Source organism: Nicotiana tabacum, chromosome 8, assembly GCF_000715075.1.
Source record: "Nicotiana tabacum cultivar K326 chromosome 8, ASM71507v2, whole genome shotgun sequence".
In the NCBI taxonomy this organism is placed as follows: Eukaryota; Viridiplantae; Streptophyta; class Magnoliopsida; order Solanales; family Solanaceae; genus Nicotiana; species Nicotiana tabacum.
The window spans coordinates 112,618,227-112,633,359 of NC_134087.1; the positions used below are offsets into that span (position 1 = coordinate 112,618,227).

The following is a 15,133-nucleotide window of genomic DNA, read 5'->3' on the forward strand; positions in this document are numbered from 1 at the left end:
AACATAGCTAAATCATTAATATTAAAATTGTATACGTTTTGCTATGACATTCTCATTTTAGAGTCTTGTCCATGTATGCTCCTGCCCATTATCATTATATTTTCTTGGAATTCGTAACAATAAAAACTATCAATTCTTAAATGTATGCTAGTATGAATTTTTTTATCCATCATTTATATGACAATAATATCATCCACTTTCATTTTACTCAAGACTACTCGTCATGCGGCTACTCCATAAGAAACTATTTTATCAAGGTTGAACCTTTATTTAGCTTCTTGCTCTAAAAAATCCTTTAAAGGCTTTTTAGTTTGAAATATTTATCGTTAAAGTAATTAATCTCACAATTGGCTCTGATACTAAATGTTAGAAATTTTTGAGTAGAGGAACGCTCGCAATCAATCACTTTCTTTTGAGACAAATGAGAGAATTCAACTTGCTTACATAATAAGACCAGTTCTCTGATTGATTTTAAACTCTATGATCTTTATTTACCAAATTTGTGATAAAGAAATAATTTAAGAAACTTGATTTACCTCCTGGGTTGACCGTGAGTTTCCTCTTTAATTTAAATAACTTAATTATTGAGAAAAGTAAAAGATTAAAGAGAAAAAGAGTTTTGGAACCAAGTAAATATAATTATTGTTTTGGTGAATATTGATAAGGATTCACTTATTCTATTGGCCTTCAAAATTATCACGTACTACTTTAGATATCTATGACTAGCTAACATATTTGAAACTAAAACAAGATTAGATTTGTTTTCAATATTTTGGCCCGCAAGCTAAGTTCAACTCAACCACACAAGGTTAACGAGCTGACTTGGGATGGGCTAAAAAGGCTGATCAGATCACACTAAGCTAGTAAGTCAATGGGTTTATTCCACAGGCTAAATTCATTGGCGATTCTACTTTGAGCTATCGTTGGTCAAGGTCTATTTTGTAAAATTTTGCTCTATTCCTTGATTCGATCCAAAAATATCTTTTTCGTCGAATATTTTTGTATTTCCATATATACCCTTTTCCCCACCCTACTAGTATAAATGGGTGCTCATACACATCCAATTCTCTCCATGTGACAACCCAAAAACACCAAGAGGAAAATAAAGGCTTCACTTGAGTTTAGAACTCATGACCAACTTGTTACATGTATCGTTCTCTTTTCTATTGATTCTTCTAACATAAAAGAAACGTCTTACAAAAATTTTGCTTCACATTTTCTTTATTCTGTTTTCTCATTTTCCAAGAGGCTGTAGATTGGAGAGCAACTTGGTCCCATTTTGACAATTGTTGAAAACAAGAGGCAAGTCTACTTTCCTTCTTTAGATTTTCATTTCTTTTTCGCTAATTATTTCGCTTACATTGATATTGTTCAAGAACTCTAAACAAGTGCACGTTATACTAAAGACTGTAACATAATGTTGAAAATTTTAATGTCAATTGAATTTCTCGAAAATAGAATATCATTTTAACATTATGTTTGATATTGAAATATCCTTTGAATGAACAAAATAGAAAATGTGTTCCTCTATGAAGAAAATTCAATGATTTTTTTCAATTTTCTGCCTGAAATTGATTCGCGTAGTAGGCTCAGAGAAAAATTCAGAAGAGCGTAAATACGTATGTATTTTCTTTATCTGAAGATTGAATTCTCGCAAGAGTTCAAGAACACTCTACGGAATTAGGGTTTAAATCTTCATTTCTTTGAAAAGTACTTAAATCTGTATGCACTTTCTAGAAAGTAGAAATGATAATTTTAATGAATCTGAACCGTAAGTAGTCGAGAAGTCGAATCTTTAGGATTTTCACCTAATAAGCAGCGAATTAGAGCGCCGAGAACTTGTTTTCTGTTTCGTACGGACAAGAAGACCGAGTAAGCTTGATTCAGTTTCTTGATTTTTTGGTGCTTAGAATTCGAAATTTTTATTGCCGCTACCTTGTTCTGTAATTCCACGGCCGTTTGTGCAATAGAGCTAGCTTCAAAGGCGGCGTGGACAGTTAGATCGGTGGCTTTTGTTTTACAAAAACTGGAAAACTCTTGAACCAAGAAAATTGTAAAATAGTTTTTGAAATTTTTTAAAAAGTTCGAAGAAACATTCTTTAATGAAAATTAAGCTATCGTGACAATTCACCAATCTTGGGGTAAACAATCTTGGTTGAAAAATAAATTCTGATTTTTTCTTTTCAAAACCCATAAAATTTGAAGAAAAAAAAATCACCAGTTTTTGAACAAACGCCACAATTTAGTGTGTCTGGTATGATGGAAGTCATATTTTCCTCAAAAATTTTGTTGATTGGTTGGTCAGTGAAAAATATATTAGCCATTTGACCATATATCTTGAGCAGTGATCCACAAATTTTAATAATGAAAAGTTGGATGTTTTGCAAATTGGAGTAATCCTACTTGAGAAAGTAGGACAAGGAAATGCAGGTTAAGAGCGCCTTAATAAAGTAGGGAAGGGTCAAGAATCAAATGAAACCAAACCAACTCAGTTATATCTTAAGAGATATAAACCTATTTGAGAGATTGAGCGTCAAAAGAATATGTATCTAGATTCATACATGTCTATATTTATTGTACTTAAATAGGGAAAATCCTATAGCATATTCTAGAAGATATTTTAGGATATTTTGTATTTGACCGTAGACTATTTGCTTTATCTAATTAGAATAGAGATTGATTACTAGATATTATACATAGCCTACCAACTCTGATAACATTGTAGTTTTGGAACTATTTTTTGATAGATTATACTTGAGCCCTTGTTTGAGTTTATTTGATAGCTTCATCCCCTATGATTGAAATTTGATATATTATAATTTAGCCCTTGTTTGAGTTTACTTGATAGCTTCATCCCCTATGATTGAAATGGTGTTATTACACATTCACTTTTTTAGTTACTCATTTTGATATCTACATTCAAGAAGTAAGTTTGTCTTTCAAATCTTTCGAAATATTAGTGTTTGTCGTGACGGATCATTTGTTTTTCGAGGTTTGGTTAGTGAATAAAAAATATTTTTGATAAAAATATATATCAAAGATTAATACTAATAGTAGCAAATTGGAGAGTGTTTTGAAGAAATTTTTTGTGTTGAAGATTAATAATAATATCTAAATTTTGTTAGAGCGGGTAATATTGAGTTAGAAATTGAGATAGTTGTAAGAAAAATAACTTTTATCCGTACAAGTTTTACCAAAGTGAAAGGTAAATTATATAGGATACTTACAAGACCGACACTGTTATATGGGAGTGAATATTGGGTTGCTAAAGTTCAACACATCCAAGATAAGTATCGCGGAGATACGAATGTTAAGATTGATGTGGTCATACAAGATTAGAGATGACCACATTTACCAGAAGGTGCAAGTAGCATATACCAATGATAAAATGAGAAAAGGTCACTTGACATAGTTTGATCATGTCTTGCGTCGACCTCCAAATGAATTTGTCAATAGGTATGAAACCATGGTGAATAAAGAAGTTAAAAGAGGCCGAGGTAGACTTAAAATCACATGAAAAGAAGTTGTCCCGAAACACCTACAATCTCATGGAATCAATGTTGATTTAGCGAAAAATATGGCATAATAAAAGAAAAAAACTTGTAAGTGACACCGATTAGTTGGGAATATATTTTAGCCATGTTAATACATCTAATTTAGGTCTTATGCTTTCTGGGAGTCTTTTAGCCTTATTAGAGATTCTTATGCCAGTAGGAAATATAGAAAACTTGTGCTACTCTTAATTTTTGTTTTTATTTTTATTTTGTATATTGTTGACATGAGGTAGAATTTAAATTGGAAACATGGTCAATGAGGATTCATGTAGTTGATCATAACTTGTTTGCGACTAAGCATGATTCTTGTTTTGTTGCTGTAAAGTAAGAATTTTTCCAAATTTGAGTAATCCTGTCTAAAGAAAGTAGAAATGCCAGAGTAGAACTCAAAAAATGCAGGTTAAAGAACACCTTAACATAGTAGGAAAAGGCCAAGAATCAAATGAAACCAACTTGGCTGTAATTAATTCTTAAGAGATAGACACCTATTTGAGAAATTGAGCTTGAACTGATTTCGAATTTGTTGTTTTCCTTTGTGCTCTTTCATTGTCCCGTTCATGTATTTGGTTGGCTGAAGCTACTTAGTTCGACAGATTGCCTTCAACCGTTTAAAACACCAATGTAGCGCGTACACATTGTAAGAAATGGTATTATCTTAGGCTTAAATTTATAAATCGGGAGAAACAACATAAGAGAAAAACATACCTTGTGCCATGAAATAAAGTAAAACCTGTATGTATTTAATAGTTCTCTGCCTTTGTGTTCACCAGCTAATGCGGAATAGATAACCATTAGTGTCTATACAATCTTCATTTTGCCATCAACATGTTAGGGTTTTGATTTACAAGATGTGAACTTATTAATATAGAGTCTTGTTCCACTTTCCTAACTCACTTTTAAAGTGTCTCTTCATGATCTTATCCATCAAGAGTTATAATGAATAAGGACTATTAACTCTTCATCTACATTCAAATATGTCAATATACAATGTATCTGCATTAATATATGGATAGACATCCATTAAGAATCTTGAATGTATCTAAATAGTACTTGACTTTGGTTAATGTAACTTAATTAATTCATATAATGCACATATATATTTTCCATATGAATGTACTTTGTATATAGATGATTCCTTCGTTTAATCTTGACAAATTTATGACTTTGATCATGTATACTTGAATGAAACTTGGTAAGATTCTTGACTTTGGTCATTGTACTATTAACTATCTATATACGTTACATGTAAATTAATCTTCTAGAAGTTCAAGTATATGTAGAGGAGATGTATAAATACATACGTACGGTCAGGAAGGCCATATTTTGCTGACAGATGTATCAGAAGATTTTCAAAGTAGTTGCTCTGAAAGCTTACAGTGTTTGCTTGACATTCAGAGGGGTCTGGAATCTGGTTCCTGATGAGACTTGTGCTAGTAAAATCATTGCTCTGTGTCAATTTCCATTACTATATTATGCAATTTTGCTTTTCCTTGGCGTCTAGTACTTCCTCTATAACTTTTATACATTTCCTCTTCTATTATTATGCAATTTGCTTTCCTTTAGAGTCCAATATTACCTCCGAACTTTGCCACTTACCCTCTGTGTAATTTATCAAATAATTTTGTAACTTTTTTTTGGCATGTATAGAAGGGCTGCTTAAGTGGATGCTAAAGGCTGGATAACCCTTTCACAGTTTCACTCAACCAACGCCTCCATTCATGCTTGACTCTGATTCACTAGCTAGACACAACATCCTATAAAACAACGATCTCTTCCATATCAAAGTCTTGAGTTCAAATACTACTCTTTGTTGCTTGAGGAACAGTGATATACTCAGTAGAAGACAAACTCTTCAAACTCATTCATACTTGTTCTTGTACTCATGAAGCATGCAGAATGCAAAAGAAGTACCGAATCCAACAGGTGAAAAGAAAACAGAATGGTTAGATTACATCTATGATGATCGCAACAAATTGGTAATCCCAGTAGGACCCAGGTTTCAGGTTGAAATTACAGATTGGACTGACCCACAGAAGGAAGATAAAGGCAAGCATAAAGAGAATGAATCTGATACTTCAAAATGGTTGGGTACACTAGTATGGCCAACAGAAAACAACCTAGGAAACAAGGAAGTTAACAACGAGTTGATTGGGGAAGGGAGAAATGAGTATTGTCCTTGTGAGTCCCCTGAATCTGCTGAATGTGTTAAAAGTCATGTTAAAGAAGAAAGGATGAAGTTGAAGTCTGAATTGGGGACAGCCTTTGATATCTGGAAATTTGATGAGATGGGAGAAGAAATTTCGAACTTATGGAACCCTGAGGAACAAAAAACGTTCAGCTCCCTTGTTAAGACGAATCGGATGACTCAAGGTAAAAGCTTCTTGAAACCAGCATTGGAATCTCTTCCTTCCAAGACTAGGCAGAACATTGTCAACTATTATTTCAATGTTCACGTTCCTCAGCGGATCAGCTCACAGACTAGGTCAGGTTGTAAAATAATTGACACCGATGATGAGGAGGGGGACGATCAGGCCCCTACTCCCAAGGCTTCTCGGAAAAGGAATCGATCGAAAAAAGGTGCATCCTCTAGTTCTAAACCTGCAAAGAGAAGTTACTTAACTGGTCGACGATGAGATTACAAGTATCATTACACATTCTTTTTTAGTTGACATAGAAATTGAATATACAAAGAGACATGTATTCTACTGTTCCCTCAGTCCCTCCTGGGAAAATTCTGGGATGGGGTTCACATTTTACATTGGTTGTAGAAAAGGTCACATTTTTTGGATAGGTTAGCACAACAACGCTATACGTCGTAAATACACCGATTACTACAATTTGTAACATTTGACAGGTACGTTGCTTCTTATTTGTTTCCTCTGTAAAAGAATCATATGGCTAACGCAAGATATTACATCCAGATTCATACATGGTCTGTTATCTCGCTTGGATTAGTATTTATCCTTATTATCCTACTACTTCCGGTCATACATTTCTTTCATTAGTTTACACTAGTCTGTTGCTAGTTGCACAGCACTAAACAGTTGACTACTATTACAAGGCTTATTTCCTGGACCTAGAGATAATTGCTGCGTCCATTTAGTGTGATTGGTATGTCAAAAGTCATTTTTCAGAAAAATGCTTAGTCAATTTTCGGGAAAATGTTATTCACGAGGGAATCGTTTTATGGTATTTTCTTTAAAAGGGAAAAGTGACTTCCCTTACTTTCGGGCGGAAATTATTTTCCTTACAACTACATGACTTTTAACTTCCTATTATTTGCTCCAACCAACAAGAAAACGTTATTATCAAAATTTCATCAAATACTTTCTAACTTGCTGATTTTATTATTATTTACTATATACTATTTTTTTTTTTTAAATGATCACTTACCAGTTACCAACCAACACTGGTTTTCGTAGAAATGACTTCTGTCACACGAAGCACATTATGAGTGCCATAAGTTAAATTTACAAGTAATAAAATTGAATAGAGGAATTATGATAAAATAACTATTTTGCTTTTATGTGGTTTGGATTGAAAATAATTTAAAGTTAAATTTCACAAACATTTTTTCTTCTTGAAATCTGTATTCTATAAAAATCCCCGCCGTTTATTTCTTAAATAAAGCTATAACCATTTCATCGCATTAAGCATGGTAACTCCTTCCGTTGATAAATGATAATAGTTCACAACCACAAGAATAGTGCACACTGAAAATACCGCTTTCACGCACAAAATAAATAGTTAGCACATTCATATGTTCAACAACAACAATAACTACCCAGTAAAATCCCACAAAATAGGGTTTGGGGAGGATAATGTGTATGCAGATCTTATTGTATTGGGAAAAATTGTATTTAAATATAAAGGTGACGTGTCGAGGCACGTAGACTGGTCAAATGGTCAAAGAATTACAACTAGCCAAGAGGCACAAGTTGCAACAGATACGAGCAAATGACAGAGGAAGAGGCACGGGCAGTTATTTAAATAACTCAGCGCCCGTACCTATCTAAGTCATTTATGTCCGAGAATCAAAAGGAATGAATCTGACAAATAAAAAGAGTGCAGATACTGCATTTAATAGGCATTAAATGTGGAATACGTTAGAGAATTTGTATTGAATGTAATGATTATATAACGTAGCATTCAATGTCTTTAATTACTCATAGTAGCCTCATTATGATTTGGGCAAAACGTATATCTCCAAGATATCTATAAAAGGGAGATATCTGATCAATTGTAAGGACACGAAATACTATTGTAATAAACTTTGGTTTACTTGTTTTTCTCTTGATTACTCTCTTGCTACCTAAATTACTTCCTTTTATACATTCTTTTGATTATTAGTAACCCGTGTTCTTCTAAATTCTAGCTTTGACTAAAATTTCATTTTTTGGTTAAACAAATTGGTTCCGTTATCGGAAAACTGATAATTTATTTTCTTTTCACTTAACTTTCCTTGTTGGATCAATTATGTCGAACAACAATGACAACACTCAAGGAAACCAAGAGAACCAACAAAATCAGGGAGATCTACAGAATATTAACACTCAAGTTCCTATTCCACGAGACTCTCCACGACAATCTCGTGAGGGTACTCCTGATGGGTCTCAAATAAACGAGCATGCTCAATTTGAAAATGTTGAAGCTGTTGATGAAGCTTTGCAGAAATTAATTGTTGCTTAGGTCAACAAAGCTGTTGAGGCACTTGTTAACCAGTTACCTGTTGCAACACCCACACCTACTCCAAATAATAACACTTTGGAAAACCCTCATTCCGGACTTGTTAACTCAGGCAGCGGTGGAACTCCCAGTGAATCACAGGAGAGAGAATCAGGTAATGTAATTAATTCTGATTTACAAAATTTAGTACTAATCTTGCAGAAACAGCTCAAGGAGCAAAGTGAGCGCATAGAGCAGATACCCGGGGTGCCGCCCATAATCAAAGGGGTAGATATGGATAGATATTCACAACAACCCTGGAAGCCAAGTGTTGCTTCACTCCCAATTCCAAAAAAGTTCAAAAGTCCTGATATTCCAAAATATGATGGAACAACAGACCCACGAGATCACGTGACTGCATTCACAACGGGCGTAAAAGGCAATGATTTGACTAAGCAAGAGATTGAATCAGTATTAGTCAAAAAATTTGGTGAAACGTTCACCAAAGGAGCGCTAACATGGTATTCTCGTTTACCCGAAAATTCTATAAATTCTTTTGCTGAGCTTGCAGATTCTTTCATCAAAGCACACTCGGGAGCTCAAAAAGTAGAGAAAAGAATGGAGGATATTTTCAAAATCAAGCAAGGGGACTCAGAACTGCTTAGAGAATTCGTGGATAGATTTCAACGTGAAAGAATAACATTGCCACGTGTACCTGACAATTGGGCAGCTATAGCTTTCATAAGTAATTTGAATGAAAAAAGCTCGGAAGCTACGAGGAGACTCAAGGAAAGCCTTCGAGAATTCTCAGCTACAACGTGGAATGATATTTATAACAGGTATAGCACGAAGCTGAGGAATGAGGAAGATACTGTTCCACGATTTCAAAAAGAAGAAAAGGTAAGTTCGAGAAGTGCGAAGACTGAAAAAAGATCCGGTAAAAATAGGTATGAGCCTTACATGGGACCTGCGGGAAAGGACTCACGGTCAAAGCAGGATAATCAAAGGTACGATCACAAATCAAGAAACAGAGAATCGGGTTCTTCATCAAGATTCAGGAACGAGCGAAACAACTATGAGTCACGAGATGATGATAGAAATTTAAAAGCGAGATTCGGTGGTTACAACTTCAACGTCATCACCTCCGAGCTCGTAGCTGTTTTGAGAAGCATGGGAGATAAGATTCGATGGCCAAAGGAAATGAGATCGAATCCAAACAGGCGCAACCCTGACCATTGGTGCGAGTTTCATAATGACCACGGGCATAAAACAGTAGATTGCAGATTTTTACAAAGTGAAGTTAATCATTTATTAAAACAAGGATATCTTACTGAGTTGTTCAGTGAGAAAGGCAAGCAAGCTTACATGAAGAACAGGCAGGAGCCTCCAAAACCACCTTCTCCCAAAATAATTGTCAACGTTATAAGTGGGGGTGAAGACGTCAATGGTATATCACATACTGCAACTAACAAAATTTCCAAAGTAACAATTACCCAAGGGAAACGGGTGCGGCATGTTTTAGAGGAAGACAACATTACATTCAATGACGCAGATGCAGATGGCGTATTAACCCCTCATAACGACACACTGGTAATATCTTTAATTGTACATGATACTAATGTGAAACGAGTTTTGATTGATCCAGGTAGTTCCGTGAACATTATTTTGCTAAGAGTATTACATGAGATGCAAGCTGAAGATAAAGTGATACCAAAGGTGCATACTCTATCTGGATTTGATAATTCTAGTGTCCTCACGAAAGGAGAGGTAACACTCACCACATTCGCTGAAGGAGTCGTCAAAGATACAAAGTTCCAGGTGGTAGATATGGAGATGGCTTACAACATGATTCTTGGGAGACCATGGATCCACGAAATGGATGATGTTCCTTCAACCTTGCATCAAGTTATTAAATTTCCATCACCATGGGGAATCTGTCACATTCGTGGAGATCAACATACAGTCAGGGCTATCAACTCTGTTGCAGATACAAGCACGAGAAATGAAGGTAAATAGCAATCACAGAAGGCAGTTGAGGACACCACAACACAAACCTCAACTAAACAGGGGCAAACAAATGTAGATTCAAGGCCTAATACCATTCAAGAACCAGAAGAGAATGAAAATATCAAAACAACAATAGAGGAATTAGAGCCTGTCGTGTTATTTGCTCAATGGCCTGATAAAAAAGTCTATGTTGGAGCCAATCTTAGCCAAGGTATGAGAGGTAAGTTAATTAATTTTTTGAAAACTAATGTGGACTACTTTGCTTGGTCCCACTCTGACATGACAGGAATACCACCGGAGGTGATGACTCATAAACTAAATGAAGATCCATCATACCCTCATGTCAAGCAAAAGAAAAGAAGGAAGGAACTTTTAAGAATCAGGTGATTCAAGAAGAAGTTTAAAAATTGCTAAAAATTGGTTTCATTCGTGAGGTAAAGTATCCTAACTAGTTAGCTAACACTGTTGTAGTTCCAAAGAAGAATGGTAAGTGGCGGGTTTGTGTAGATTACACAGATCTTAATAAAGCATGTCTTAAAGATTCTTTTCCACTACCACACATAGATCAATTGATTGATGCAACTGAAGGTCACGAACTATTACGTTTTTTAGATGCATATTCAGGTTATAATCAGATTAAATGGATCCGGAAGATGAAGAAAAAACTTTATTCATAACAGACGGGGGACTTACTGTTATAAAGTAATGCCCTTTGGTCTAAAGAATGCAGGTGCAACGTATCAGAGGTTAGTTACCAAAATGTTTCAAGAGCATTTAGGAAAGACTATAGAGGTATATATAGATGATATGCTTGTTAAAACTCAGTATTCAAAAGATCACATATCACACTTATCTGACACATTTTCAATTTTGCGCAAATTTAATATGAAGTTAAATCCCGAAAAATGTGCATTTGGCGTTGCATCAAGTAAGTTTTTGGGTTTTCTTGTTTCTAACCATGGTATTGAAGTGAATCCTGCATAGATTAAGGCCATTGAAGAAATCCCTGATATACTTTCAAACAAGAAAGAAGTTCAAAGATTAACAGGGAGAATTGCAGCCTTGGAAAGATTCATTTCTAAATCATCAGAGAAGTGTTTTAAATTCTTCACAGCCCTTAAGAAGCAGGATCATTTTGAATGGAATGAGGAATGTCAACAGGCACTCAGGAATTTGAAAACGTACTTATCAAATCCACCTTTGCTGGCAAAACCAAAGGCTGGGGAAAGACTACTCATTTACCTTGTTGTTTCGGAAGTTGTGGTAAGTGCTGTTTTGGTCCGAGAAGAACAAGGTAAACAATCCCATATCTATTATGTTAATAAATCTTTGTTAGATGCGGAGACGCGGTATCCTCAGTTAGAAAAACGTGCATTTACATTAATCATGGCATCTAGAAAGTTAAGACCGTACTTTCAGTGTCATCCTATCGCTGTAGTAATTGCCTACCCTTTACATAATATATTACATAAGCATGAGTTATCAGGTAGGTTAGCTAAGTGGAAAATAGCGTTAAGTGAATACGAAATCACATACCAACCTAGAACTGCTATAAAATCACAAGTGTTAGCTGATTTCGTGGCTGATTTTAGCCAGGGGATGCAATTAGAAACAGAAAAAGAATTACAGGCATTCAATGGAGCTAACCCGGGAACTTGGACTTTATTCACTGATGGCTCATCTAATGTAAAAGGTGCAGGTTTAGGGATTGTCTTGGTACCACCTACGGGTGAAACCATTCGACAAGCTATTAAATGTCACTCCATAACTAACAATGAAGCGGAGTATGAGGTTGTGATTGCAGGTCTAGAATTGGCACGAGAGCTTGGCATAAATCAGATTATAATCAAGAGTGATTCGCAACTCGTGGTTAATCAAATGTTGGGGACTTATACAGCTAGGGAAGCAAGGATGCAACAATACTTAGAAAAGGTACGGGAATTGATAAAGCAATTTCAAACCTGGAAAGTTATGCAAATACCAAGGGATGAAAATGTTGAAGCGGACGCCCTAACTAATCTCGCATCTACAGCTGATGTGGCAAGCGATGCAAACCCCTCAGTTATACATTTATTTCATTCAGTTCTCGATCCTGATAAGAATGAGGTAAATTTTAATAATTTAACTTGGGATTAAAGGAACGAGATTGTTGCTTTTTTGCAATAGGTACCGTCCCTGATGATAAGAAAAAAGCTCATGCGCTTCGAAAGAAGGCTGCTCGGTACTGCTTAAAGCAAGGCAATTTATATCGTAAAATGTTCGGTGGTCCCTTAGCAAGATGCCTCGGACCTTCGCAAACGGAGTATGTAATGAAAGAAATACACGAGGGACATTGCGGGAATCACGCAGGAGGAAGGTCATTGGTAAGAACCTTAATTAGGGCAGGTTATTACTGGCCTAAAATGGAAGAAGAAGCAGAAAGTTTCGTGCCCAAATGTGATAAATGTCAAAGGTACGGTAACAATATGTATAGACCTGCAGAGTTATTACATCCGGTCATTGCGCCATGGCCATTTATGAAATAGGGAATGGATATCGTGGGTCCATTACCACAAGCAAAAGGACAGGTAAAGTTTCTGCTCGTACTCACTGATTATTTTACTAAATAGGTGGAGGCAGGAGCATTTAAACAGGTGCGAGAAAAGGAAGTCAAAGATTTTATTTTTGCGGAATATCATATGCCGATTCGGTGTACCAAAGGAGATCGTGTGTGATAATGGCCCTCAATTTATTGGATCTCAAATCACGGAATTCTTTCAAAGTTGGGAAATTAAAAGGATTACGTCTACACCTTATCATCCGGTGGGTAATGAGCAAGCAGAATCAACGAACAAGGTTATTATCAATAATTTAAAGAAACGATTACAGGAATCAAAAGGTAACTGGCCTGAAGTGTTACCTGGAGTTTTATGGGCATATCGCACAACTGCAAAAACAAGTACAGGAGAAACACTGTTTTGATTGGTTTATGGAGCTGAGGCTTTAATTCCAGTTGAGATAGGGGAACCAAGTACACGGTTCACACATGCAACACAAGAATCTAATGACGAGGAGATGCGGGTCAATCTAGATTTACTCGAGGGGAGGAGAGAACCTGCATTAATAAGAACGACAGCACAAAAGCAAGTTATAGAATGATATTACAACCGAAAAGCACGCCTCAGATTCTTCAATGTGGGGGACTTCATGCTTAAAAAGGTTTTTCAATCTACAAAGGCAGCTAACGCGGGTAAATTAAGTCCAACATGGGAAGGACCCTATAGAGTTCGTGATATTGCAGGAAAGGGAGCATATGAACTGGAGACAATGGATAGCAAGATACTACCTTCACATTGGAATGTTGTTCATTTGAAGAGATACTATTTCTAAGGAATACCCACGGTCAGGTATCACCATTTTAAATTTAACTTTTGAATTGTAAAAATTTTACTAACGATTTTAGATGATAGGCAAAAAGCTAACCCGTACTAAATGATGAGTCACGACCTGTAAGTCACACGGAATAACCTAAAATTCCTGACCTAGGGTTACAATTATTCTGACAGAAATTCAAACGGGTTAAGCAGTCTTCATCTATAATCGCACCTCCGAGTCCCATATGTTTTTTCTTTTCAGGAAAAGGACCAAATGAGAGAAACTATCAAGTACTCGAGGCTTCATACTTCAACACTCAAACACTTGGGGGACTACATAATATACACAGACATGTGTATAAAGAAGTCAAAGAAGATTGAGGAAAAATCAAGCCTAAAAGAGTCAAGTGCAGAGTAAAAGTCACAAAGTCACGAGATGGAGCCACGAGCTAAGGCCAAAGAAAAACCTCATTGTAGTTAGGGTAAAGGCTATGTACTAAAACGGGTTATAAGGAAAAAACCCGTGTCCATTATTCTTCTTTTGTAAAAATCTGTTACAAGAAAAACAGTTACGAGAAAGTTATAGATGTAATTCAAATACAACAAAGTTATTTCAAAGAAACATGTGTGGTCCTATTTCTTTTATCGTATGATAACACCATTATGAAGTTGAGACATCTTCTTCATTAAGTGTCGAAATATAAAAGGGTCCTCTTTTATAAAATTCATGTTTAAATTAGTTAGTCATGAGATTAACAGAAGCATTTTCGAAGAACAAAAATGCAAATTATTCTATAAGTCCTTAAAAATAAAGGCAAGAATAAAGCAGACAGAAGTTTAAGATAATAACATGAAAAACTTCTTAATACTTAAAAACTGAAGACTAAGTACGAACTTAGTCATAAAACTATGAAATTGTTTATACAAATTGCCCCATAAAAGACTTGGGGATTTGCGTTTCCAAAACCAACCCTCAAATGAAGCTAAGGGTTTGATTACAATTTTCCAAAATAAAAACAAAAACAAAATCATTCAAATGATTAAAATTGGTCACTGAGAAGTTTGTAGAACTGAAGCAAGAGCATCAATAGCAGCGGGCTCAATTTGGGCAGGTGCATCAACAGATGCAGTTTCAACTTGGCTTACAGCAATAGGCTCGATTGGGCTTGAAAGAGTTGGGATACCCATATCAGCTTCAACATTCACGAGAGCTTCAACCATGGGAGAATGGAATACGTGAGTTTGCTGAGCTTTTTCAATGGTTTCATTGATCTTAGCTAACTCCTACTCCAGGTTGAAGTTTTCTTGGCCAGCTTCAATTAGGGTATCACGACGTGAATTCAAAAATGCCCAACTTACCTCAACAGCAGATTTTTCTTCAAGTATCTCATAATCCTTTTCCCAATCAGCAATCTCATTCTTTAGCTCTTCATTTTCAGCCAAGGCGGAGTTATAAGAAGCTTGAAGAGAGGCATGGGAGCTCTCTAAAGCACGCACCTTATCAGCAAAGACTCGAAGGTCTTCTTGTGCTTGAGTTAAGCTTTGCACGAGCTC

At 35.6% G+C, this 15,133-nt stretch overlaps 1 protein-coding gene across 1 annotated transcript; it reads left to right on the plus strand.

The window, feature by feature from the left end:
• The first annotated feature begins 1,087 nt into the window (after positions 1 to 1,087).
• Positions 1,088 to 6,463, plus strand: LOC107817879 (AT-rich interactive domain-containing protein 2-like). The gene is made up of 2 exons (XM_016643767.2): positions 1,088 to 1,302; positions 5,202 to 6,463. The coding sequence occupies exon 2, from the start codon at positions 5,444 to 5,446 to the stop codon at positions 6,185 to 6,187; it is 744 nt and encodes a 247-aa protein (XP_016499253.1). The 5' UTR covers positions 1,088 to 1,302; positions 5,202 to 5,443; the 3' UTR covers positions 6,188 to 6,463.
• Positions 6,464 to 15,133: the final 8,670 nt, after the last annotated feature.

Coding starts and splice junctions, on each gene's coding strand:
- LOC107817879 (XM_016643767.2), top strand. CDS start 5,444: ATGCAGAATGCAAAAGAAGTACCGAATCCAACAGGTGAAAAGAAAACA.